This window comes from Muscardinus avellanarius, assembly GCF_963383645.1.
Source record: "Muscardinus avellanarius genome assembly, chromosome: 16".
NCBI classification, from domain to species: Eukaryota; Metazoa; Chordata; class Mammalia; order Rodentia; family Gliridae; genus Muscardinus; species Muscardinus avellanarius.
The window spans coordinates 37149433-37172986 of NC_137802.1; the positions used below are offsets into that span (position 1 = coordinate 37149433).

Sequence of the window (23554 nt, forward strand, 5' to 3'; positions counted from 1 at the left end):
TAAACCTTTGGCATAAGCCTGAAAGATAATTTAGAAGAAAAAAGGTCATACAAAACTATGGGATATGTACACAATGGAATTTTACTCAGCCATTAAAAAAAAAAATACAATTGCGGTATTTTCAGGGAAATGGACAGATCTTGAGGACATTATGCTAAATGAGATTAGTCAGTCACAAAAAGTAAGGAATCGGATGCTTTCCCTAATATGTGGAAGCTAGGGTGAATGGGGTCTTAGGAGGAACTCCAGGTGAAAAAAGAGATCCTATAGAGGAGCAAATAAGACAGCCTAACTGAAGGGATGGGAGGTGGGAGAGGGAAACGCTTTCAAGCGCATGATGTACTTATTCATATCGAAGTCAACCACTAAACCAAGCATGGGAGGGAGGGATGGGGAGGGAGTGAGGTGGGGACTGAGTGGGGGCTGGCTGGGTGATGTGTGCATTTATGCCTACACAAGTTTTTTACCCCATTATGATGTATAAATACAATGCACCAATAAAAAAATATAAAAAATAAATGTATAGATTTAAAATTTTTAAAAAAGGAAGAGAAAAGGTCAGGAACTAATAGTTGCTTCTTTTGGGGGGGGGCAGTATTGGAGGATAGAACCCAGGGGCATTCTACCTCCAAGCTACAACTTCAGCCCAATTTTTTATTCTTTATTTTGAAACAGGGTCTCACTAAGTTGCAGAGGGCCTAAGTAGCTGAGGCTGTCCACGAACCTGCTATCCTCCTGTCTCAACCTCCCAAATGCTGGGATTACAAGTGTGTGCCACCACCCCTGGCTATGTATCTGTTTTTATACCATACCAAAAAACTTGATAAAGGGATTATCATTGTTTTAAAGACCAGGAGACTGTCATTTCTGTCTTTCCTGTCCAAGAAAGATCTTAACTTGTTCATTATCCTTCATAGTCTCATCTGAAGTGGTCCTCAGGAAACAGGCTTTTTCTTTTGGAATGACCCAGTTTTTGTTGCTTCTTTTCTACTAGGCTAAAACTAAAGGGTCTGAGGATTACTTTAAGGGTTGAGTGATCACACATCTTAGCAGACCCAGCTTATTAATACTCAGACAGTTTTAATCCATTAAAGAACAAAAACTCCTTAGATCTGGGCACTCACCTTGTAATCGCAGGTCTTGAGAAGCCAAGGCAGGTGGATCCTATCTACACAATTTAGCAAGACCCTGGCTCAAAATAAAAATAAAAATGGGATAGGGATATAGCTCGGTTGTAAAACACCCCTGAGTTCAATCTCTAATACCATAAAAAAGCAAAAAAAAAAAAAAAAAAAAAAAAAAAAAAAAAAAAATTGGTACGTGCCTCCTCTGAGGCTGCAAAACAAACAAAAAAGTTGGTATATATCTTTTTTTTTTTTTTTTTTTTGGTGGTACTGGGGATAGAACCCAGTGGCTTTCTACTTTCGGCCTATACTCCCAGACCTATTTTATATTTTATTTTGAAACAGGGTCACACTAAGTTGCTGAGAACCTTACTACGTAGCTGAGGCTGGCTTCGAACCTGTGTGATCCTCCTGTCTCAGCCTCCCAAGCGCAGGGATTACAAGCATGCGCCACCATGCCCGGCTGGTATATATCTTCTTTGTTTGCCTCCATGTGAGAGTTACAACAGCAAGAGTTCTCATTTAGGTATCTCTAAGCCTGAAAAGTCTAGTGTTTGACTTACTATATTTTGCTCATTTTCTCCCTTCAACCTAATGATATCTATATTGAGATTATCTGAAAGAGTGGGTTCAGCTGGGAAGGCAATGGCACTACTAGTTAGATCTCTGCCATAGAACTCTCTACCATTGTCTTTCAGAGTTTTTGTTTTGTCAAGCACCCTCCACTGAACTACATCCCCATTCCTTATATTTTGTTTTGTGACAGGGTCTTGCTAAGTTGCCCAGACTAGCCTCAGATTTGCAATCCCCCTTCCTTCAGCCACTGAGGAGTTGGGATACAGGCATGTACCACCACACCAGCTTTCAGAGATTCCTAAAAGAGGTGCTTGAGTTTGGCATATACCTATAATCCCAGTACTTGGGAGGCTGAGTTCAAGGCCAGCCCACAGTAATTTAGACCCTATTTATTTTTTATTTTTTATTTTTATTTTTTGGTGGTACTGGGGTTCCTGGAAGCCCTTCTACCTCCGGGCTACACTCCCAGACCTATTTTTACATTTTTATTTGGAAACAGGGTCTCCTAAGCCAGCGCACGCGGCTGGCTTCGAACCTGCGCCATCCTCCTGTCTCTGCCTCCCAAGTGCGGGGATTACAAGTGTGCGCCACCACGCCTGGCATTTAGACCCTATTTTTTTTTTAAAAAAAAAGTTTATGGGCGTCTGGGATATAAATCAGTGGTAGAATCCCCTTGGTTCAATTCCCACTACCATACACATTCACAAAAAATGTACTTGAAAAAAGTTTAAGACTCTCTTTTCAAGGTACTTCTTAATACTTCTTCAAGTTGGGGTTTTGAGGCAGATGTAGCTCAGTGGTAGAGTGCATGAGGCCCTGGGTTCAATTGCCAGCACCATCAAAACAAAACAAAAACCACAGTGGCTTAAACAAGATAGGAATTTATTTTTCCCTTACTGTATAGTCTTGAGTGTAAGCTCTCTAGAGCTGATGCAGCAGCTTCAGTTTTTTCTACTAGCCCTCAGGTATTAACATGCTTTAAGGTGGTTCCCCACTCTATTTACATGTCAGCAGGCTGCTATAAATATCTCTTCCTTCCTTTTATGTACATAATTATCACATATGTTCATGGACCAAGTTCTAGCTGCAGGGAAGCTTGGAAATACAGTCTTTAGCTGAAGGCTACTTACCTGTTTAAAATAATATCATAGTAGTCAGGCATGGTGGCACATATAATCCCAGTACTGGTAGGGCTGAGACAGGAGGATTGCAGGTTTCAGGCTAGCCTCAGTAACTTAGTGAGGTACTCTGCAACTTAGTGAGACCCTGTTTCAAAAACAAAACAAACAAACAAACAAACAAAAACAAAACTAAAATAGGGCTGGGATTGTAGCTCAGAGGTAGAATGCCCTGGGTTCAATCCCCAGTATCACAATAACAACAATAACACTAATAATAACAGCAGCAACAACAACAATAAACTGAGCATGGTGATACACTCATGTAATTCTAGTATTTGAGAGGATAAGATAAGAGGGTCACAGGTTCGCAGCCAGCCTCAGCAGCTCAGCACCCTCTGCAACTCAGTGACCCTGTTTCAAAATAAAATAGGGCTGGGGGTGTAGCTCAGAGGCAGAATGCTTCTGAATTCAGTACCCAGTAACTTACACACCACACACACTCACACACACACGCATGCGCTACCATAGAAGTTGGGTGTGGTGGCTCATACCTGTAATCTCAAAATTTGGAAGTCTGATGCAGGAAAATCACAAGGTCAAGGCCATTCTGGGCAACTTAACAAGACTTTGTCTCAAAATAAAAAATAAATAAAAATGACCAGGGTTGTAGTTCAGTAATAGAGCCCCCTAGGTTCAATTCCCAGTACCATAAATAAATAAGTAAATTACCATAATATGGGATTTAGCTCAGTGTTGAGTGCTTGCTTAGCATGCACAAGTCCTTTGATTCAATTCCCAGCACCACAAGGAATAATACAATAATAAGATAATAACATGATGTAAAGAAATAATTAATATTAAAAGACAGCTAGCTATAAAGTCTTTGTCAAATGTATGAGAAAATATTTACCATGTAAATTATAAGTAATTACATTCATAAACACAAAAAGTTCCAAAAATTAATAAGAAAAAGGTAATCCAAGAAAAAATAAAATATTAATATTAATTCAGAAGTAATAAACATGACTAAGTAAATAAAACGATGTTAAACAGAGGAATGCAAGTTAAATCAACCACTTTAATTTTTTCTGATCTAACTTGCAAAACTTTAACTGTTAATAATATCAGGCTTGGTAAAGGTGTAGGGAAGCCAAGCATGATGACATATACCTATAATCCAAGCCACCTCTTAGGAAACTGAGGCAGGAGGATCACAAGTTCAAGGCCAGCCTGGGGAACTTGGGAAGACCTTGTCTCAAAATAAAAAATAAAAAGGGCTGGGGATGTAACTCAACAGTAGACACCCCAACTATATGCAGTTTTCATTACTGGAGAAAAAAGATATAAGGAAGCAATAATGTCTTATACACTGTAATTGGAATGTAAATTTCTATAGCCTTTTGGTATTGTCTATGACCAAGATACACAGGTACTTTTACTCAAGAACTTAACTCCTAAAAATGTCTCCACTGAAATATATGTATTTCCAGAGATATTCAAGAGAATTCATAATAGTGTCATTTTAATAGCAAAAACTTGGGAAAGCATGAATGTCTGACTGTTGGAAACTAGATAAATCATGACAAATTCATGTAATAAAATCTGTGCAACTGTTTAAAAAATAAAATAGCTTGATATGTCATAACCTGGAAAAATTTAATAAAAATTAAGTGTTCATAATGTGTTAAGTGAATGAGTGAATTGTGCCCAGTATGCCTAGCACAGCCTCATTTCTAGAAGGAAAGAAAGATAAATGTTTGCTGCATAATTATAGAAAAAGGCCTGGAAAGCCGGGCGTGGTGGTGCACGCTAGTAATCCCCATGCTTGGGAGGCTGAGACAGGAGGATCGCACAGGTTTGAAGCCAGCCTCAGCTACTTAGTGAGGCTCTCAGCAAATTAGTAAGACCCTGTTTCCAAATAAATTATAAAATAGGTCTGGGAGTATAGATCAGAGGTAGAAAAGCCCCTGGGTTCCACCCCCAGTACCACAAAAAAAGAAAAGAAAAAGGCCTGGAAGTACAGGATAAAACTGAAATGTAACACTGGTCACCTCTGAGAAGATAGAAACAAAAGGCACAGGGATATTTTTAATGTCTTAACTTATGTGTGTATATACACAATAGTAGGGTTATGGGAAATTTTCTTTATTTTTTTAAAATTGAATGAAAATCCAAAAATTTGAAGAGTAGTTTAAATACTTTAAAGCATTGCTATAATATGAACATAAAAGCCTCAAAATAATAAGAATGATCAATGTACAGAATGTGTACAAAAATATTTCTCTTCCAGATGTTAATCTGACTTTGAGGCTTGGGTATGATTGAGTCAAGCTAACTTCATTATACACCAAAAATGCCTTTCTAAGATTTCTGAGAATTTCTCGGGCTCACAAAGAGCGTTTATTTCTGGGTTTCTGCTGCTTGCTTCCAGGCCTGTCCCTGCCTCAGCTCCCATAGCATCCTCTGTCTCTTCCAGACCCAGAACTTGGCCCCTTTCTTTGGTGCTTCCCTCCCCAAGCATTTGCACGGGGCATTTGTATGTGTAACATGCTTTCCAAAGATTTTGGGTTGGGGGTAGATTGAGTTTGTATTTAAAATGCAAGTAATTTTAATGGAATATTGGTCATTCCTCCTATAAAAGGACGCCAGTCACTTTTCAACTTTGTCACCTTTCCTTGTCACTAGTTATGGTCTTCTTCCATGTTGTGCTCTTTCTTTGTGCTAGCGCCAGACATTCCCTTCTGTGGTCTCTTTTCCTACTTTCTCTAGGCCCTGAATTCCTATTGTACTTAGCCAGAGAAGGTTATTATCTCTTCTTTATTCCGATATCTTTGAGGCTTCATCTTCCCTAAGCAAATAACTTATAAAGATATGTTCTTCAACAAAGGCATTGGCGTCTCTAAGAGGAACTCTGGGCTGCTGTTACAATAATTTCCTCTCTTTCACTACAGATTATGGTTATAAGTGTAGCTGATAGAATAACTAATGCATTAATCTTTGTTAACTCTTCCTGTTGGTTTCTTCTCAGTAACGCCTTGTGCTGTGGTCAGCAGTGTTGATAGATGAGTCTTAATTGACCTTGACTTCCTGCTGTGAAACCTAAGAGTTGTGAGATGTTGGCATCATTGTGACAGCTAATCACACTCTTATTTTATTAGGGGCACAGAAAAATGACTTATAATTAAGCAAAGAACCTCTCTGCTAAAGAAGTTAGTTTTTGTAATTAAAGTGTAAGCCAAAATAAAATTATGAAGTTACAGATTTTACTTCTGTGGCAGAACTTACCACAATGGTTAGTCTATGAAAAACATGGCCATATATGAGGTCCTATGGCATTAAGAGACCTTCCCCAAGTCAGTGTAAGGTATGCTACCTATAAGAAGCAGTACCACATAGTGAATAGGAAGAAAGTTTTGGGTGTTAGAAAAACATTTCTAAATTAAAATCTGTATTCTGCCAGGCATGGTGGCGCACCCTTGTAATCCTAGCACTTGGGAGGCTGAGACAGGAGGACTGCACAAGTTCGAAGTCAGCCTCAGCTACTTAGTGAGGCTCTCAACAACTTAGTGAGACCCTGTTTCCAAATAAAATATAAAATAGGTTTGGGAGTATGGCTCAGAGGTAGAAAGCCCCTGGGTTCCACCCCAGTACCACAAAAAAAAGGGGGGGGGGGCCTGGTTCTCTTTTACCATTTTATTTATTTTTTTTTTCTTTTTCCGGTACTGGGGATTGAACCTAGGGCATTCTACCTCCAAGAGACACCCCCAGGCCTATTTTTTTCCTTTATTTTGAAAGTGTCTCACTAAGTTGCAGAGGGTCTTACTAAGTAGCTGAGACTCCTGTGATCCTCCTGTTTTAGCCTCTCCAGTACTGGGATTAAAAGTGTGAGCCACCATGCCTGGCTTTCTCTTAACATTTTCAAGCAAACAGTTGGGTAGTTTATAGTATATACACAGTGATGTGCAAATGTTGCCCAGTTCTGAAACATTGTTATCACCCCAAAAGAAAACCCCATTTATCTTTTATTTTTATTTTTGCAGTATCAAGGATTGAACCCAAGGGCAGTCTACCTCCGAACTACACCCCCAGCTCTATTTTTAAATTTTGATTAATTAATTTATTTTTGTGGTGCTAGGGATGAAATCTAGGGGCCTTCTATCTCTGGGATACACTCCCAGACCTATTTTATATTTTATTTGGAAACAGGGTCTCACTAAGTTACTGAGAGCCTCATTCAGTAGCTGAGGCTGGCTTCCAACCTGCGCCATCCTCCTGTTTCAGCCTCCCAAGTACTGGGATTATAAACGTGCACCACCAACCCAGCTCTTTTTATTCTTTATTTTGAAACAGGGTTTCACTAAATTATTGCAGAGGCCTCACTAAGTAGCTGAGATTGCCCTTGTACCTGTGATCCATTTGTCTTGGCCTCCCTAGTACTGGGATTACAAGTATGTACAGCCATGCCTGGCTCCCCCATTTTCATTTAAAAAATTTCCATATTTCCTCATTTTTCTAGCTCCTAGCAACTACCAATTGGTCTCCTGCCTCTGTGGATTTACTTACTTTAAATATTTCACATGCCTGTAATCCCAGTATTTGGTAGGCTGAGACAGGAGGATCACAGGTTCAAGGCCAGCCCCTGCAACTTAGTGAGACTTTCATCAACTTAGTGAAACTTTCTCAAAATAAAAAATAAAATAGGGATAGGGGTATACCTTGAAGGTACCAAATAAATAAAATCATACAATATGTGACCTTTTGTGTCTGACTTTTTACACTCAGCATAGTTTTTTTTTAAAGCTCTTCCACATTGTAGTATGTGTATCAGTAATTTCTTCCTTCTTATGGCTGAATATTACATTGTGTTTATATACCACAATTTTTTATCCATTTATCTGCTGTTGGACATTTGGTCTCTTTCTACCTTTTGCCTGTTGTAAATACTGCTGCTATGAACATGTATGCAAGTATTTATTTGAGTATCTATTTTCATTTCTTTTGAGTATGTATCTACGAGTGGAACTGCAATCATTTGGTAATGCTATTTTTAACTTTTTAGGAATCTCCAAATGTATTTTCTTTAATGGCTGAACTATTTTATACTCCTACCAGCAAAGTACAATGTTCCAGTTTCTCCTTATCTTGGTTAATACTTGTTATTTTCCATTTTTATGTTACTAGGGATTGAACTCAGTGGCATTCTATCTCTTAGCTGTATTCTCAGCCATGTGTGTGTTGGGGAGGGGTACTGGGTATGGAACCCAGTCTGGGCTACACTCCCAGACCTATTTTGTATTTTTACTTGGAAACAGGGTCTCACTAAGTTGCTGAGAGCCTCACTAAGTAGCTGAGGCTGGCTTCGAACCTGTGTGATCCTTCTGTCTCAGCCTCCCAACTACTTGTATTACAAGCATGTGCCACCACGCCTGGCTATTTTCAATTTCTAAATTTCTACTAGGTTTTGATTTGCATTCGCCTAATGACTAATCCAATCTCTTCGTGTGCTTTTTGTTCATTTGTATATCTTCTTTGGAATATTCTTTGGATAATTTTTGAGAGCTATGATAACAGTATTCATCTTGATGACTTTTTTCTGTTTTGGTTACATTTCTCTTGATTGTACCTCCAGTGTGTGTTATTGGAACAGAAGTTGGTAAACTCTGGCTTGTGGACATCTAGCATGCTGCTTGTTTTTATGTGGTCTTCAAACTAAGTATGGTTTTTACATTATTTAATTATTGGACAAATCAAAATAATATTTTATGATGCAAGAAAATTATATGAAATTCAGATTTCAGTATCCATAAATAAAGTTTTTTAATGCACAGCCACAGCCTTTCATTTGCATATTTTCTGCTTTCATTCTACAAGTGGCAGAATTAAACAGTTGTCATAGAGACTATATGGCCTATAAAGCCTAGATTAAACCCAGGGGCATCCTATTTTCGAGCTACATTTCCAGCCCTATTTTATTTTTTTCTTTTGAAACAGGTCTCACTGAGTTGCAGAGGGTCTCACTAAGTTGCTGAGGCTACCTGTGATCCTCCTTTCTTAGCCTCTTGGGTACTGGGATTATAGGTGTGAGCCACCAAGCCTGGTTTACCTGGCTCTTTTAAAATTTTGCTGAGCTGGGTATGGTGGCACACTCTTGTAATCTCAGCATCTGGGAGGCTGAGACAGGAGGATCCAGGTTCGTGGACAGTCTGAGCTACTTAGTGAGGCCCTTTGCCACTCAGACCCTGTTTCCAAATAAAGAATAAAAAATGCTGATTCAGGATTAGAAGTTTTTTGTTCTGCTTTTTTTTTTCTGCTGTCTTTTTTTTTTTTTTTTTTTTTGGTGGTACTGGGGTTCCTGGAAGCCCTTCTATCTCCGGGCTACACTCCCAGACCTATTTTATACTTTTTATTTGGAAACAGGGTCTCTTAAGCCAGCGCAGCTGGCTTCAAACCTGCGTGATCCTCCTGTCTCCGCCTCCCACGCATGGGTATTACAAGCATGTGCCACCATGCCCGGCTTTTTTATTTTTATTTTAAAACAGGGTCTCACAATGTTGATGAGAGTCTCACTACTTGCTGAGGCTGTCCTCAAACCTGCAATCCTGTCTCTGCTTCCCAAGTACTGGGATTACAGGTGTGTGCCACCATACCTGGCCGTAGGGACATTCTGTATCCCAGAATTTATCAGTGCTATTCTGTAACTAAACTATTTGCCATTTGTAAGTAGGGATGTTTTCTCATACTTCAAGCTTTCTTTGATGCCCCCCTTTCACAAATCCCACTGCTGGGGCTTGAACCCAAGGCTTCCATGCTAGGCAAGTACTCTTCCACTGCCCTATTTTTTAGTTTGTTTATTTATTTATTTATTTATTTATTTATTTATTTCAGCCTCCCAAATGCTGGGATTACACGCGTGTACCACCAGGCCCAGCTCTCTCCAGCCCTATTTTTTTTTTTTTTTTTTTGTACTGGAGATGGAACTCAGGGGCCTTCTACCACTGAGCTATAGCCCCGACCTATTTTATATTTTAGACCTATTTTATATTTTATTTGGAAATAGGGTCTCACTAAGTTACTGAGAGCCTTACTAAGTGGCTGAGGCTGGCTTTGAATCTGTGTGATCCTTCAGTCTCAGCCTCCCAAGTACTGGGATTACAAGCATGCGCCACCACACCCGGCTCCAGCCCTACTTTTTATTCTTTATTTCCAAATAGGGTCTCACTGAGTTGCGGAGGGCCTCACTAAGTAGCTGAGGCTGACCGTGAACCCAGATCCTCCTGTCTCAGCCTCCAAAGTACTGGGATTACAAGCATGTGCCAACATGCCTGGTTCCTCCAGCCCATTTTTATCTTTCCCTAAATTGATTCCCTAAAATAATTTCTCCCTAAACTGCTAAGGCTTGTGTTGAGCTTTCTATTCTGCCTCAGCATCTTTAGTATCTGGGATTACAGGTGTGTATCACTGTACCCAGCCACTTCATTTCTTTTCTTTCATTTTGGTGGTACTGGGGATGGAACCTTTCTACCTCTGGGCTATACTCCCAGACCTATTTTATATTTTTTTTATTTGGAAACAGGGTCTTTTAAGCCAGCGCGGCTGGCTTTGAACCTGCGCAATCCTCCTGTCTCTGCCTCCCAAGCGTGGGGATTACAAGCGTGCGCCACCACGCCCGGCCACTTCTTTTTATTTTTAATGAAACACTGTCTCTTAAGCTTTGTGAGGGTATGCCTTCTTTCTTACAACCAGTTTAGTTAGATGTTTTTGCATGAGTTCAGCTGTGTTAGTAAGTAGGAATTTTATGGAGGCAATTAATTTTGAAAAAGTAATGATTATTTTTTGCAGTACTGGGGATTGAACCCAGGGGCATTCTATGTAGCTCCGAGTTAAGAGTACAAGTGGGTGCCACTACACTGGGCTGTGATTTACTTATTTTAGCATTGTTTCTCTGCAGGCATTACCTTTTCATATTCCCATAACCTGGCCACCTATCCTCACAGCATGGAAGAAATGAAAAAAATTTTTTTGTACTAGGTGTTGAACCCAGGGGCATTCTACCTCCAAGCTATACCCTCAGCCCTTTTCTAATTTTGGGGGGGGGTGGTACTGGGGTTTCTGGAAGCCCTTCTACCTCTGGGCTACACTCCCAGACCTATTTTTTATACTTTGTAGTTTGGAAACACGGTCTTAAGCCAGCGCAGCTGGCTTCCAACCTGTGCGATCCTCCTGTCTCTGCCGCCCAAGCGCGGGGATTACAAGCGTGCACAACCAGGCCCGGCTAAATTTTTTATTTTGAAACAAGGTCTCGCTAAGTTAATAAGGGTCTCACTAAATTGCGGAGGCAGGCCTTGAACCTGCGATCCTCTTGTCTTAGCCTTCCAAGTACTCCAATTATAGGCGAACATGCCAGAAATAATTATTTAAGTTTAGCCGGGCGTGGTGGCGCACGCTTGTAATCCCCGTGCTTGGGAGGTGGAGACAGGAGGATCACGCAGGTTCGAAGCCAGCCATTCTGGCTTAAGAGACTGTTTCCAAATAAAAATATAAAAAGTAGGTCTGGGAGTACATCCCGGAAGTAGAAGGGTTTCCAGGAACACCAGTACCACCAAAAAAAAAATAATTTAGGTGTGTGTGTGTGTGTGTGTGTGTGTGTGTGTGTGTGTGTGTGTGAGATTTACTGGGGATTGAATCCAGAGGCATTCTACCTTCAAGCTCCACTCTCAGCCCTTTATTTTTAATTTAATTAATTAATTAATTTTGCAGTACTGGAGTGGAACCCAGGGGAATTCTACCTCCAAGCATCACCCCCAGCCATATTTTTATTCTTTATTTTGAAACAGGGTCTCACTGAGTTGCAAAGGACCTCGCTAAGTAGCTGGGGCTGGCCACTAACCATGATCCTCCTGTCTCAGCCTCCCAAATGCTGGGATTTCAAGCTTGCGCCACCACGCCTGGCTTATTTTTTGTTTTGAAACAGGGTCTCGCTAGGTTGCTAAGAGTCTAGGTTATGTTGCAGAGGCTGCTTGGACCTGTGATCTTCCTGTCTCAGCCCCCTAAGCACTAGGATTGCAGGCACGTACCACCATGCCTGGCTTAGTTGTGTGTATTTATATTCATTTTCACATTCTCCTTTTTCATTTATAATAAAAGGCAGTAGAAGTAAGAAGAGGCTTTACCACAATAATGAAAATGAGAGAAACTTTAAACTTTGTTGGTCTCCTGAGTTTACAACTGGGCTGCATCTGTATGCTTTAGAGTTACAGGAATGTCCTAAAATTGAGAATCTGGTGAATATAATCTTAGAGTTAATTCTACAGGCTCAACAGAGAGGTTCTTATCTGAAGACTTGTCTATAAAAGTGTGTAGTCTGAGAGGCTAAGTGAGTAAACAATCTTTCTTTTTAGATCTTCATCTGCTGGTGGACGTGGCCTGCAAGCAGGAGCACTTTCCAAAGGAGGAAGAATTAAAAGAGTGAGGATGGATGACAAATGTGACATTGTGCACTAGCTGTAGCTGGAGGCAGACTAGCCTTGCACATGACACACTGTTGGGATTTTTTCAGTTCTGTTAAGGAAAAAAGTATTTTTTGTTTTGTTAATTGAGAATTTTGTTAATTGAAAATTGGGAGTTTGGTATTTACCACAGCTGTTCAGATTATTTACCTTGACAAACTACTAAACATCTAGCAGCCATGTTTTTTGCTGCCCAGATCCCTTTCAAATGAAAAGTCCTGGCCTTCTGTTACAGTCAAGAAGCATCTAGAAGCTGCTGCATCTAAGGTACTGGAGCCTAATGCGTGTGCTGAGATATCTTGCCATTCTCGGGCTGCAGTCAGCACCACTCCAGCGGGAGTTCAGCCTATCTGTTCCAAGTCACAGTGTGATCCTTTTAGAGAAGATTGTGTGAGAAACAAAGACCTGTGAGGTCACCAGGACCATGGGTCTAAATGGGTCAGGAATTCCAGGGAAGAAACTCTGGGAAGAGCTAATTTTCTAAGTGATTAACCAGGAAATTCTCTTACTTCCAGCATTCTGTTTCAAGAGCAAGGCATCCGGACTTGGACCATCCGTCATACTTAACAGCCCCTGATTCTTTTACATTAATGAGAGCATTTTTCTATTTTCATATCTTTCTTTAATTTTAATGATACATTGTCATAAATAGTAAGAATGTTTTGTTAATATCACTTACTTAAATGTCTTCTAAAGAAAAATATTTAACTTGTTTAATTATATTCATAAATGCTGGTAGAGTTAAAGGTTTTAAAGCTTTATATTTTTATTAATATTGCAGGATAGAAGGATAAAGGATGCACGTGTAATACTTTTACTTTGAAGGGGGAATGTATAATAGGTGAACACAAACATTAAGAGGTTTAACACAGTGTTTCCTTTAGATTTTTACATTCAAGAAGTACAAATCCTCATATATAAGGTATTGTGTACATTTTGGGGAAAACTGATTAGTTGTCATTTAGCAGAAGCTATGCTCTGATATTTTTTAGTAGTATCTGGTTTAAGCTTCTGAGAGAATTTTGGATACTGGGACAGACAATATCATTTTTTCTTATGCCCCCTGTTGGAGTCTAAATGTGAGTGGTGGGATTGTGGGACTGCTTTTAAGGAGAGGAGGGTATCTTGGATGTCCAGTTTCTGTGGTTGCTCCTTTCCTTACCCATCCAATGACAGCAAGAACCTTCCCGACTTAAAATCTTTTAAAGTGACTAGAACTTTCTTATTGTATTCTGCCTTAGTTCTCTTATTAAGCACTGCAAAAACACCAGGAAAGCCTAGTATGAAACTAATGAAAAAGAAAAGGCGCTTAGTGGTGAGACAGAGTCATGGCAGACAAGGCAGCTCATTTCTGGTGTTGCTTTGTGCCTCTCTAGTGATGTCAAGCCCTTGAAGTGCTACAGAGGTCCAGCTCTTTTGGAAAAGGATAAGCTCAGTTTTGGTCTGCAGTGACTCAGTTTAGATATGAAAGGTTCTGGAAAGTGACTTGTCTGGTTCATCTGATTAGACTAACTGATGCTCATATAATGGGCATTTATTCATCTTTTTAGTAAGGCTTAAAAGATGAGCAAATCAAGACATGTATGTGTTTTGGCCAGGCTGTATATGTTGGCAGAGTACATGAAGAAGAGACCCAATTTCCTAATGAAGAAACATTGCCTTTTCCCTGTCAGATTGAAGAGCTGGTAAACTGGGTGGGTAATATTCCTTCCCTTCAGCATGCCCTTCTTTGCTTTATATTTGTTGAAAGAGATAATATCTTTTGAGGAACATGTGTCAAGCAGGAACCTTGGCATAGATTTAGTTTCAGTGGTTTTAAGGCTTAATTAATGAAATGCCTGATCAGCTTTCCAAACTTTTTATATGAACAGACCAAGGAGCTGGGTCTCCTGCTATGCCCATGTGCCTGTACTTATCAAATAAAGCTATCACCAAGGACTTGGGCAAAATGGCAAGAGGTAGAATGAAATCTTCATGTGAATTAGCCAGTCGTTCTGACACATACTATCAAGGTTACTGACTACACCTCAGTATTTCAGCACCTTACGCACCAATAAATTTCAGTCAACAATAAAGTGTGTATTCCAACTACACTTGTTGTCTTGCTTGTTTGTACTTTTATTAGTGATCAAGAGAAAACTCAATAATTATGACCATTCAAGTTCAAAAGAGAATATACTCCACTTGGAGTAATCCTAGTACTTGAAAGGCTGAGATAAGAGGATGGAAGGTTCAAAGACAGCCTCAGCAAGTGGTGAGACTGAGCAATCTAATGAAACCCTGTAAATGAATGTAAGAAGAATGTACTCTGTTTTTAAAGAATTGTTTCTATCATTCTGTTTTATCTGTACTTTTTTGTTGTATAGTCCCGGGAATTGAACCTAAGGGCATTCTATCTCTGATCTATTTAATTTTTTATTTTGAAATAAGGTCTCACTAGGTTGATGGGAGTCTCATTATGAAGCTGTTCTGAAAACTGCAATCCTCCTGTTTCAGCCTCCCAAGTAGAGATTACGCCATCACACCTGGCTTCATTTGTACTTTTTTTTTTTTTCTTGCAGGTCTGGGGATGGAACCTAGGGCATTTGACCTCCGAGCTACACCCGCTGCCCTATGTTTTATTCTTTATTTTGAAACAGGGTCTCACTAAGTAGCTGAGGCTGTCCGTAAACCATGATCCTCTGATCTCAGCCTCCTGAATGCTGGGATTACAAACTTATGCCACCACGGCCGGCTTCATTTGCACTTTTTAAAATGCCATTTAAGCCGGGCATGGTGGCGCAGGTTTATAATCCCCGTGCTTGGGAGGCAGAGACAGGAGGATCGCGCAGGTTCGAAGCCAGCCGCGCGCGCTGGTTTAGGAGACCCTGTTTCCAAATAAAAATGTAAAAATAGGTCTGGGAGTATAGCCCGGAGGTAGAAGGGCTTCCAGGAACCCCAGTACCACCAAAATAAATAAATAAATAAATAAAAATAAATTAAATGTCATTTAAGATAAAGACAATTCTTAGACATGTTTCACAGAAACCTGTTTGTTGGGAAAAGCTGTCCAGTCTTCAATAAGTTTAGTCAGCCCAGATAGGAAAGTAGATCCTGAAGTATAATCTGTCTCATGTGTAAGATTAGCAATGCCATCTTTATGGCATTTGGGAAAGCATCGTGGCATATCAGTCTCTGGGGAGTGGTGCTAAAGCTTTGAAGCTGGGGAAGAAATTCTCTTGCTCATCTGTTCTAGTGACCTGAGTAAAGATCAGGGTTTAGGTGGACTAAACTCTGTAGAGCTGTTTGGCTTGATCCTAGGTATCTTAGGATCTCGTGTAACATCCTTTTTTTTCAACTAAGTGTATATATTAATAGGTTAATTCCTTTAAGTTTAAAGTAGGAAAAGATGAGGCAAAGTTCCTTTAATTCTTTTTTTTTTTTTTTGTGGTACTGGGGATGGAACCCAGGGGAATTCTACCTCTGAGCTACACCCCTAGACCTATTTTTTATTCTTTATTTTGAAACAGGGTCTCACTGAGTTGCAAAGGGCCTCACTAAGTAGAAGCTGAGGCTGTCCACCAGCCATGATCCTCCTGTCTCAACCTACCAAATGCTGGGATTACAAGTGTCCATCACCATGCCTGGTTTTCATTTAGATACTTTTTTGTTTAGTTTAACTTTAAAGATAATTTTGCACAGTCAAGTGTGGTGATGCATGCCTATAATACCAAACTTTGGGAAGCAGAGACAAGAGGATCACAGGTTCAAGCATCAGCAAGTAGTAAGACTCATCAACCTAGTGAGACCTGTTTCAAAATAAAACAGGGGTGGGGATATAGCTTGGGGGTAGAATGCCCCTGGGTTCAACCCCTAGTTTGCTCCCATACTCAAAAAATAATTTTGAGGCTAGGCATGGTGGCGCACACTTGTAATACCAGCATTTGGGAAGCTGGGACAAAAGGATTGTGGTTCACAGCCAGCCTCAACTGCTTAGTGAGGCCCTAAGGAATAAAAAATAGGGTTGGGGGTGTAGCTCAGAGGTGGAATGCCCCTGGGTTCCATTCCCAGTACCAAAAATAAATGAATAAACAAATTTGCATATATTATATGTAAAACAGAAAAACATACAATAACATATTTTTATTAAAAAAAAATCCAGGTGCAGCCAGGTATGGTGGCGCACACTTGTACTCCCAGTATTTGGGAGACTGAAACGGAAGGATTGCGGTTTGCAGACAGCCTCAGATACTTAGTGAGGCCCTGTTTCAAAATAAAGAATAGAAAATAGTGGTGGCGCACGCTTGTAATCCCTGCGCTTGGGAGGCAGAGACAGGGAGGATCGTGCAGGTTCGAAGCCAGCTGCGTGCGCTGGCTTAGGAGACCCTGTTTCCAAATAAAAATGTGAAAAAGAAAAATAGGTCTGGGAGTGTAGCCCGGAGGTAGAAGGGCTTCCAGGAACCCCGGTACCACACACACAAAAAAAGAATAGAAAATAGGGCTGGGGGTGAAGTTTGGAGGTAGAATGCTCCTGGGTTTCATCCCCAGTACCGAAAAAAAAAAAAAAAAAAAATCTGGGTGCCATGGCACACATCTGTAATCTCAATAACTCAGGAGGGTGAGGCAGGATTCCAAATTCGAGGCAAACCAGGGCAACTTAGCAAGACCCTGTCCCAAAAATTAAAAAGGGTTGTGGATATACCTCAGTGGTAGAGCACCCGTGGATTAAATCCCCAGTACTAAAAACAAAATTCTTCAGCAGAATTAGAGCTCTTCTGGTCCTTTAGGAAAGGAGTTGCAAAAGGTCTATATTTCATTATGTCCTTAAGGTCTGAACAAGAGAGAAAAGTGGTAAATTAAGAATTTGCAGTCCGGCGTGGTGGCACATACTTGTAATCCCAGCATTCAGGAGGCTGAGACCAGAGGATTGTGGTTTGCGGACAGCCTCAGCTACTTAGTGAGACCCTGTTTCAAAATAATAAGAAATAGGACAGGGGAGTGTAGCTTGGAGGTCAAATGCCCCTGGTTCCATCCCCAGACTGGCAAAATATATATATATATAGCTGGCCAGGTGTGGTAGCACAGGCTTGTAATCCCAGCATTTGGAAGGCTGAGACCAAAGATGATGGTTTGCCTATAGCCTCAGCTACTTAGGCCCTTCTCAACTCAGTAAGACCCTGTTTCAAAAGTAAAGTGACTAAAAATTAGGGCTGGGGATGTAGCTAGGAGGTACAATGCCCCTGTGTTCCATCCCCAGTACTGTAAATAAACAAATAAATAAAGACTAAAACTAAAAAATAGGGGTAGGAGTGTAGCTCAGAGGTACACTGTACTTGGGTTCCACCCCAGTATCGAAAAAAAAAGTTTGCAGCTGGGCGTGTTGGCTCAGGTGTATTATCCTAGTACTTGGAAGGCTGAGACAGGAGGATCACAGGTTTATGGCTGGCCTCAACTACTTAGTGAGGCCCTCTGCAACTCAGTGAGGCCCTGTTTCAAAATAAAGAACAAAAAATAGGGATGGGGATATATCTCGGAGGTAGAATGTCCCTGGGTTCCATCACCAATACTGTAAGAAGAAAAAAAAAAAAGAATTTGCTTTAAAATTTATCTCTTCTAGTTAGTTATTAGGTTTACACTTCTAAAACTTTTCATAAACCTTATATAAGAGAAAATGTTGAAGGCAAATAAGCTGCTTTTTTTGTTTTCAGAGGCATGTCATTTAATCCTTACACATTTAATCGTATCCATATTTTACAGATGATTAAGGTTCATTTGTACATGAGAGAGAAAGAGAGAGAGAGTGTGTGTGTGTGAGAGAGAGAGAGAGAGAGTGTGTGTGTGTGTGTGAGAGAGAGAGAGAGAGAGAGAAAGAGTGTGTGTGTGTGTGTGTGTGTGTGTGTGTATGTGTGTTAGTTACTGGAGATTGAATCCAGGGGAATTTACCTCTAAGCTATACCCCTGGCCCTATTTTATCTTTATTTTGAAACAGGGTCTTGCTATATTGATAATCTCACTACTTGCTAAAGCTGTCCTCAAACCGCCGATCATCCTTTGTTAGCATCTCAAGTAGTGGGATTACAAGTGTGTACCACCACGCTTAGTTTGTACATGAGATTTTAAAAACATAAAAAGCTAGGTGTGGTGACACACTTGTGATCTCAATACTTGGCAATCTGAGACAGGAGGATTGAAGGTTTGAGGCCAGCCACAGTAATTTACCAAGATCCTGTTTCCAAATAAAAAGGGCTGGGGTATAGCTCAGAGGTTGAATGTACCTGGGTTCACTCCCTGATACCAAAAATAAGTTTAAAATAAAAGCCCAGAAAACACAGCCCATATAAATATTTATAACCATTTTAAGCATATACAGTTGAGAGGAGTTAACTACATTTACATTGTTATTCACTGATATAATTTTGAGGAATTTGGGCAGCAGTTTAAAAATAAAATGTCTGACCACAGACAAATATAGTCTGGAAAATTTTAAAATTAAAAGAGTTTTTTTGCATTCTGTCTAATGGCAAGGTTACTGCACAAGGATTATAGTTCATGAATGTGGTGATTGACAATTCGTTTCCTTTTTGCCTCCACCCTTCATTTAAGCATATTTTACCCTTTGCTTGTCCTGGTGACATAGATTTTCTTGCGGTCTTGCATTGAGTGCATAGGTCTGATCTATAGTAATATTTCATCTCCTGAAGATATGAGAAGAACACCGCTGGAGTCCAGACCTCTGACATCAACCCTATCTGAAAGCTCATGAAGACATAGTGCAAACAGAGTTTCTGCACAAAAATTCACAAGAGCAGAAGAAAAGCTCTGCCTAACACAGGCAGAGGTCTTTCCAAGGAAGCAGATATAGGCAGCAACAAATCAGTAAGTCCTGCAGCGCCCAGTCACCAGGCTCTGGCTCAGAGCCATTGAGAGACAAACCCGGAAGGAGCAGCAATCCCTTTGAACTTGTATTTGCAAAACCTCTGTTCATTTTCTATGTTTTGAATTTCCTTTATTTTTTCCATTTTTTTCTTCACACCACCGTCTATGTTTTGTTGGTGCAGAATCTGCTTAGAAATGTTTGCGTGGCCCTGATTTACACGAGGTAGCATACCCCGAGAAAGGTACTGAGGGCGAGGGTCGAATTGGCTGCAGTTGGCCCGGGGCTCGCTAGGGGGAGTCGAGGATCGGCGAGCCGAGGGAGGGGGAGGACGTGTCTGGCTGAGCGAGTGCGGTGCGTGGGGCCCGGAGGAGGAGGGCAGGAGGGCGGCTGGGGGTGGCTGCCTGCGGCTGCTCCTCCCTCACTTTGTCAGCAGGTAGAGAGCGTGATTGCAGTCCCAGGGGAGGGAGTCAGAGCTAGAACACCAATTACAAACCACAGGCTTCCTGCTCCAGGGAGTTGATCCAGAAGTGTCTTTCTGGAAGGGAAGCACTCGAATCCTTCCGAACTTTCCAAGTCCATCCATGATTCAGAGATACTGCCTTCTCCCTCTGGGATTGTCTGTGTTTCTGGTAGTGAATCGTTGCTGATGTACTCTGCTTCTTTGCTCTTTCAAGATTTGATTGCTTAATATGCTGTTCGGAGAGGGGGGAAAAAAGGACTTTTGTTAGAAAGGAGATTTCAGAAATGGTTTCAGATCTTCTATAAGTGTGTTTAGAATTCTTGGGGACAGTAGCTTTCACCCTGGAATAAGATTCTGCCTTTGACCTACATGGATTATTTTTTCAGGCCGCGGAATTTTTCGGCACCTACCTGTAGTGTGGGGCACTTGGTCTGGTTGCAGAGTAAGAAGGTGGAAGAATCAGCTGTACTTGGTTAAGCAGTTCAAACCCTTTTTGAACAGGATCTATAAAAGCATAATTGAATTTGTCTCACCCCCGTGGATTCCAGTGGGCCCGACAGCGCAACAGGTTTGCAGATTTCTTTTGAAATTCTTTTTTTCCCCCTCCCTCTGTCTCAGCAAAAGAAAAGAATGGAGATATAACAGGTTCATGTTCAGTTGCTTGGCTTTTCAGCACTTATTCTGAAGACTTTATAAGATTTTTAAGCTTGACCTCAGAACCCAGCAGGTTTTGTGGGTGAAGCGCATTTCTATTTACTTGAGGGTGCACATTTTAAAATCTTATTTTGTGTTTATACAAAGACCCGAATTCTCATACGTGCCTAGAAATAGCACAGACCCACTCTTCTCAGGCTTCATTGTATTTTTTCAGGGTGTTCTACTTAGCGCCTGTGACTAATCACCTCCCTAATCCCCCTATCTTTTATTCCCCACCCCCTCAAGGAATTTGAAAACGTGTTAGGAATAGTCTTTTGTTTTTTTATGAACTAGAAAATTACAGATTAAAAGATCTGGATATTAGTTTCCCAAAGCATCTCATGGGAAATTTAAGTGCTTGGCATTCTCAAGCTGGGGAATAAGATCTAGAATTCTTAAAAGAGAAAGCAAAATGGAGATAGAAATATGAATTATAATTGAGAAAATGATTGGAAAGCTATTACCTTTTCAAATGTAATTTCAAAAATTAGAAAAGGTTATGCCGCTTAGGATTAGCCTATAATATGGGGAGACATATGAATTAGTACCTAATTTATAGGCAATTTTGGTAGAGCAGAAAAATTATTTCCAAGTTCATGAAAATTTTATAAATTCAGTGGACCTAGAAATTTAGACTACTCTGAAATACGATTTAACATGGCAACTTGTGAATACAGGCTGCAGCATCTTTGGACATTCTTAAAGGTGCAGCCTGAAATTTTTTCTATCATTCCTTCTTTTCACCTGTTTGGGGAAAAAAAATCTCCTTGTGGTCTCTAATCATTTACAGTTGACAACCCTTGTGGCTTAGAGCGGGCCATCTCTTCATTTTCTGAGCCGGAGTTCTTCGCTCTCACCTTTGACGCATGGCCTTGGCTGTTCCCTCTGCCTCGTTCTATTCATCAACACTGGGTTTAGTGCCTTGGCCAGTCAATACATATGGAAGACCAACACCAAGTGATCTGACGTAATAAAAATTCACGATGTGACAGTCAGCTGCAAGCAAAGTTGGAAACTCCAAAGAGAAGTGGTGATAACCTTGCCAGTCAAAGTGAAAAATGGAAGAAAAGGACATACCTGCAGCAGAAGTGGGCTGAAAACACAGTCTCCTCTGTCCCCTCAGGAATGCCACCTGTTCTTGGGAATGTACTTTAGAGAAAAAAAGGGCCAAAATTGTGACTTGGCTTTCTGAAACTGAAGCATAAATTCTCCTTTCCTCCATTTGTCTGGATGTGAGAATCTGCCCTTGGTATTAGCTAGTGGAAGCAGTATGTATGGCCGACGTGCATTGCTGCAGCTGGGAGCATGAGTGGTGGCCACCAGCTGCAGCTGGCTGCCCTCTGGCCTTGGCTGCTGATGGCTACCCTGCAGGCAGGCTTTGGACGCACGGGACTGGTCCTGGCAGCAGCGGTGGAGTCTGAACGATCAGCAGAGCAGAAAGCTATTATCAGAGTGATCCCCTTGAAAATGGACCCCACAGGAAAACTGAATCTCACTTTGGAAGGTGTGTTTGCTGGTGTTGCCGAAATAACCCCAGCAGAAGGGAAATTAATGCAGGCAAGTATAACTTTATTACATTTTTATCTGTTTGAAATATGCCTTTCTTCTTTTGTTTACCAAACCAAATACCATACAAGGGCTTCTGCTACCTCACTTTAAAATTTACTTTAAAATTAAAAATTTACTTTAAAATTTACTTTAAAATTTTAAAGTAAATTTTTATATGCAAAATATATATATATATATATATATATATATATATATACCCTGTATTTTAGAAGACTTTTTTTTTTTTTTTACTGGTATTACATTGCCTTTTTAGCTACACATAATAAACCTCTTTTGCAAGTGATATATTCTGGTTACTATTTTTTGATAGATGAAATATATGAGCCTATATTTAATTGACCTGAGGATTGTAGTTTATATCCTGTTAATATCTGAAGTGAGTACTGAGAAGGTTGATTTTAGTGATCAGCCATACTCTGAAATTCTAGAATGCCCTTGGAGCATATTTGATTACAGTGTCACTTTTAAAATTCAGTCAAGCTTGAATGCTATGGCTGGCTTTATACCACGTGTGGCACCCTATTGCTAAGCCCAAAATGGAGAGGACTGGATTACAAAATGGACACAAAGTATAAACTTGCCTCCTGATCCCTTTGGTCTTAATCCACACATACTTTTATCATTTTCAAAAATTTAATTTAACATCTGTGTTTTCTTTTAATTGACCCCACACATTTTTTTCCGACCCAGGTTCTTAAGCGTTTAGGGTGTTTTGCCTGTAACTCATTTGCAGCCTATTCTTTATGTGTTGAATTTATGAACTGACCGAGCTACAGTCTTTCATAGACCAACTGCTCATTCCTCGTGGTGAAAACAGTTTAGCAGGCTGTACCTTTTCAGTGGGCATTCTGCTGTCTTACTCCATAAAATGATATTGTTTATTGATTGATCATTTTACAAAATGACACTTTTGCTACAGTTCGTGGTCACAGGTTAAAATATTCTTAAATATGATCCATCTCATCCAAACTCAGATTTTTATTTTATGATATGTGTGGACTATGAACAAGAACAAGAACAAAGTATTAATTATACAAATTTAAATTTTCGACCACTTAGAGAAAGAAGGTAGAAAAAATGAAACAAATTATAGAATTGTTTTTTAAAACCAGGTTTTTAAATATGATTTCAAATATGATTTGGTGATCCTTCATTACATCTCCGTGGCAGTATTTTGAAGCTGGGAGAAATGAAGTGGAAGAAAAATTGGGTGAAATGGAAGATTCTGTTATTTAGGAAAATAAACAGGAAAGGAGAGTGTATCTGGAAAAAAATGGTATAAGGTTTTTTTGGATAAGAAGTCTGTCATTTAATTTGGACTCTAGGATGGAAATGGGAATATTTAAAAGTTGAAGTTACAAATTATTTCGAAAGAGCAGTTGGAAAGGAAATTTCCTCCCTGACCTTGCCTCGTTAATACTCTAAAGAATGAGGCGTGTGCTCCATTTTGATTTTTAGCGTAAGTAATTTTACTATAAAGCTGTATTTTGATATCTCTGAAGTCTTTGGAAGCCATACTAAGCTCTGTGCCTCATATCCTGAGATCTCCTGCTCGCTGACTCAATTATTACTTAATTAACCTGCTTAAACTAGTTTCCGCTTTTATTTTAAATTTGTTGTCTTCTATTATCATAAAGCTCCACATA

General features: G+C 40.1%; 2 protein-coding genes across 2 annotated transcripts in view; both read left to right on the plus strand.

Annotated features, from left to right (window-relative positions):
• Positions 1–12290, plus strand: part of HSF5 (heat shock transcription factor 5) — a gene marked incomplete at both ends in the record, with an annotated part of 47074 nt that extends 34784 nt beyond the window's left edge. Inside the window, one exon of the mRNA XM_080712935.1 lies at positions 12220–12290. Coding sequence (XP_080569061.1) covers positions 12220–12290 — 71 coding nt within the window. The remainder of the gene's footprint in view (positions 1–12219) is intronic.
• A 9354-nt stretch (positions 12291–21644) lies between these two features.
• RNF43 (ring finger protein 43) overlaps positions 21645–23554 on the plus strand; it is a gene marked incomplete at both ends in the record, with an annotated part of 78128 nt that continues 76218 nt past the window's right edge. Inside the window, one exon of the mRNA XM_080712934.1 lies at positions 21645–21896. Within this exon, the coding sequence (XP_080569060.1) occupies positions 21645–21896 (252 nt within the window). The remainder of the gene's footprint in view (positions 21897–23554) is intronic.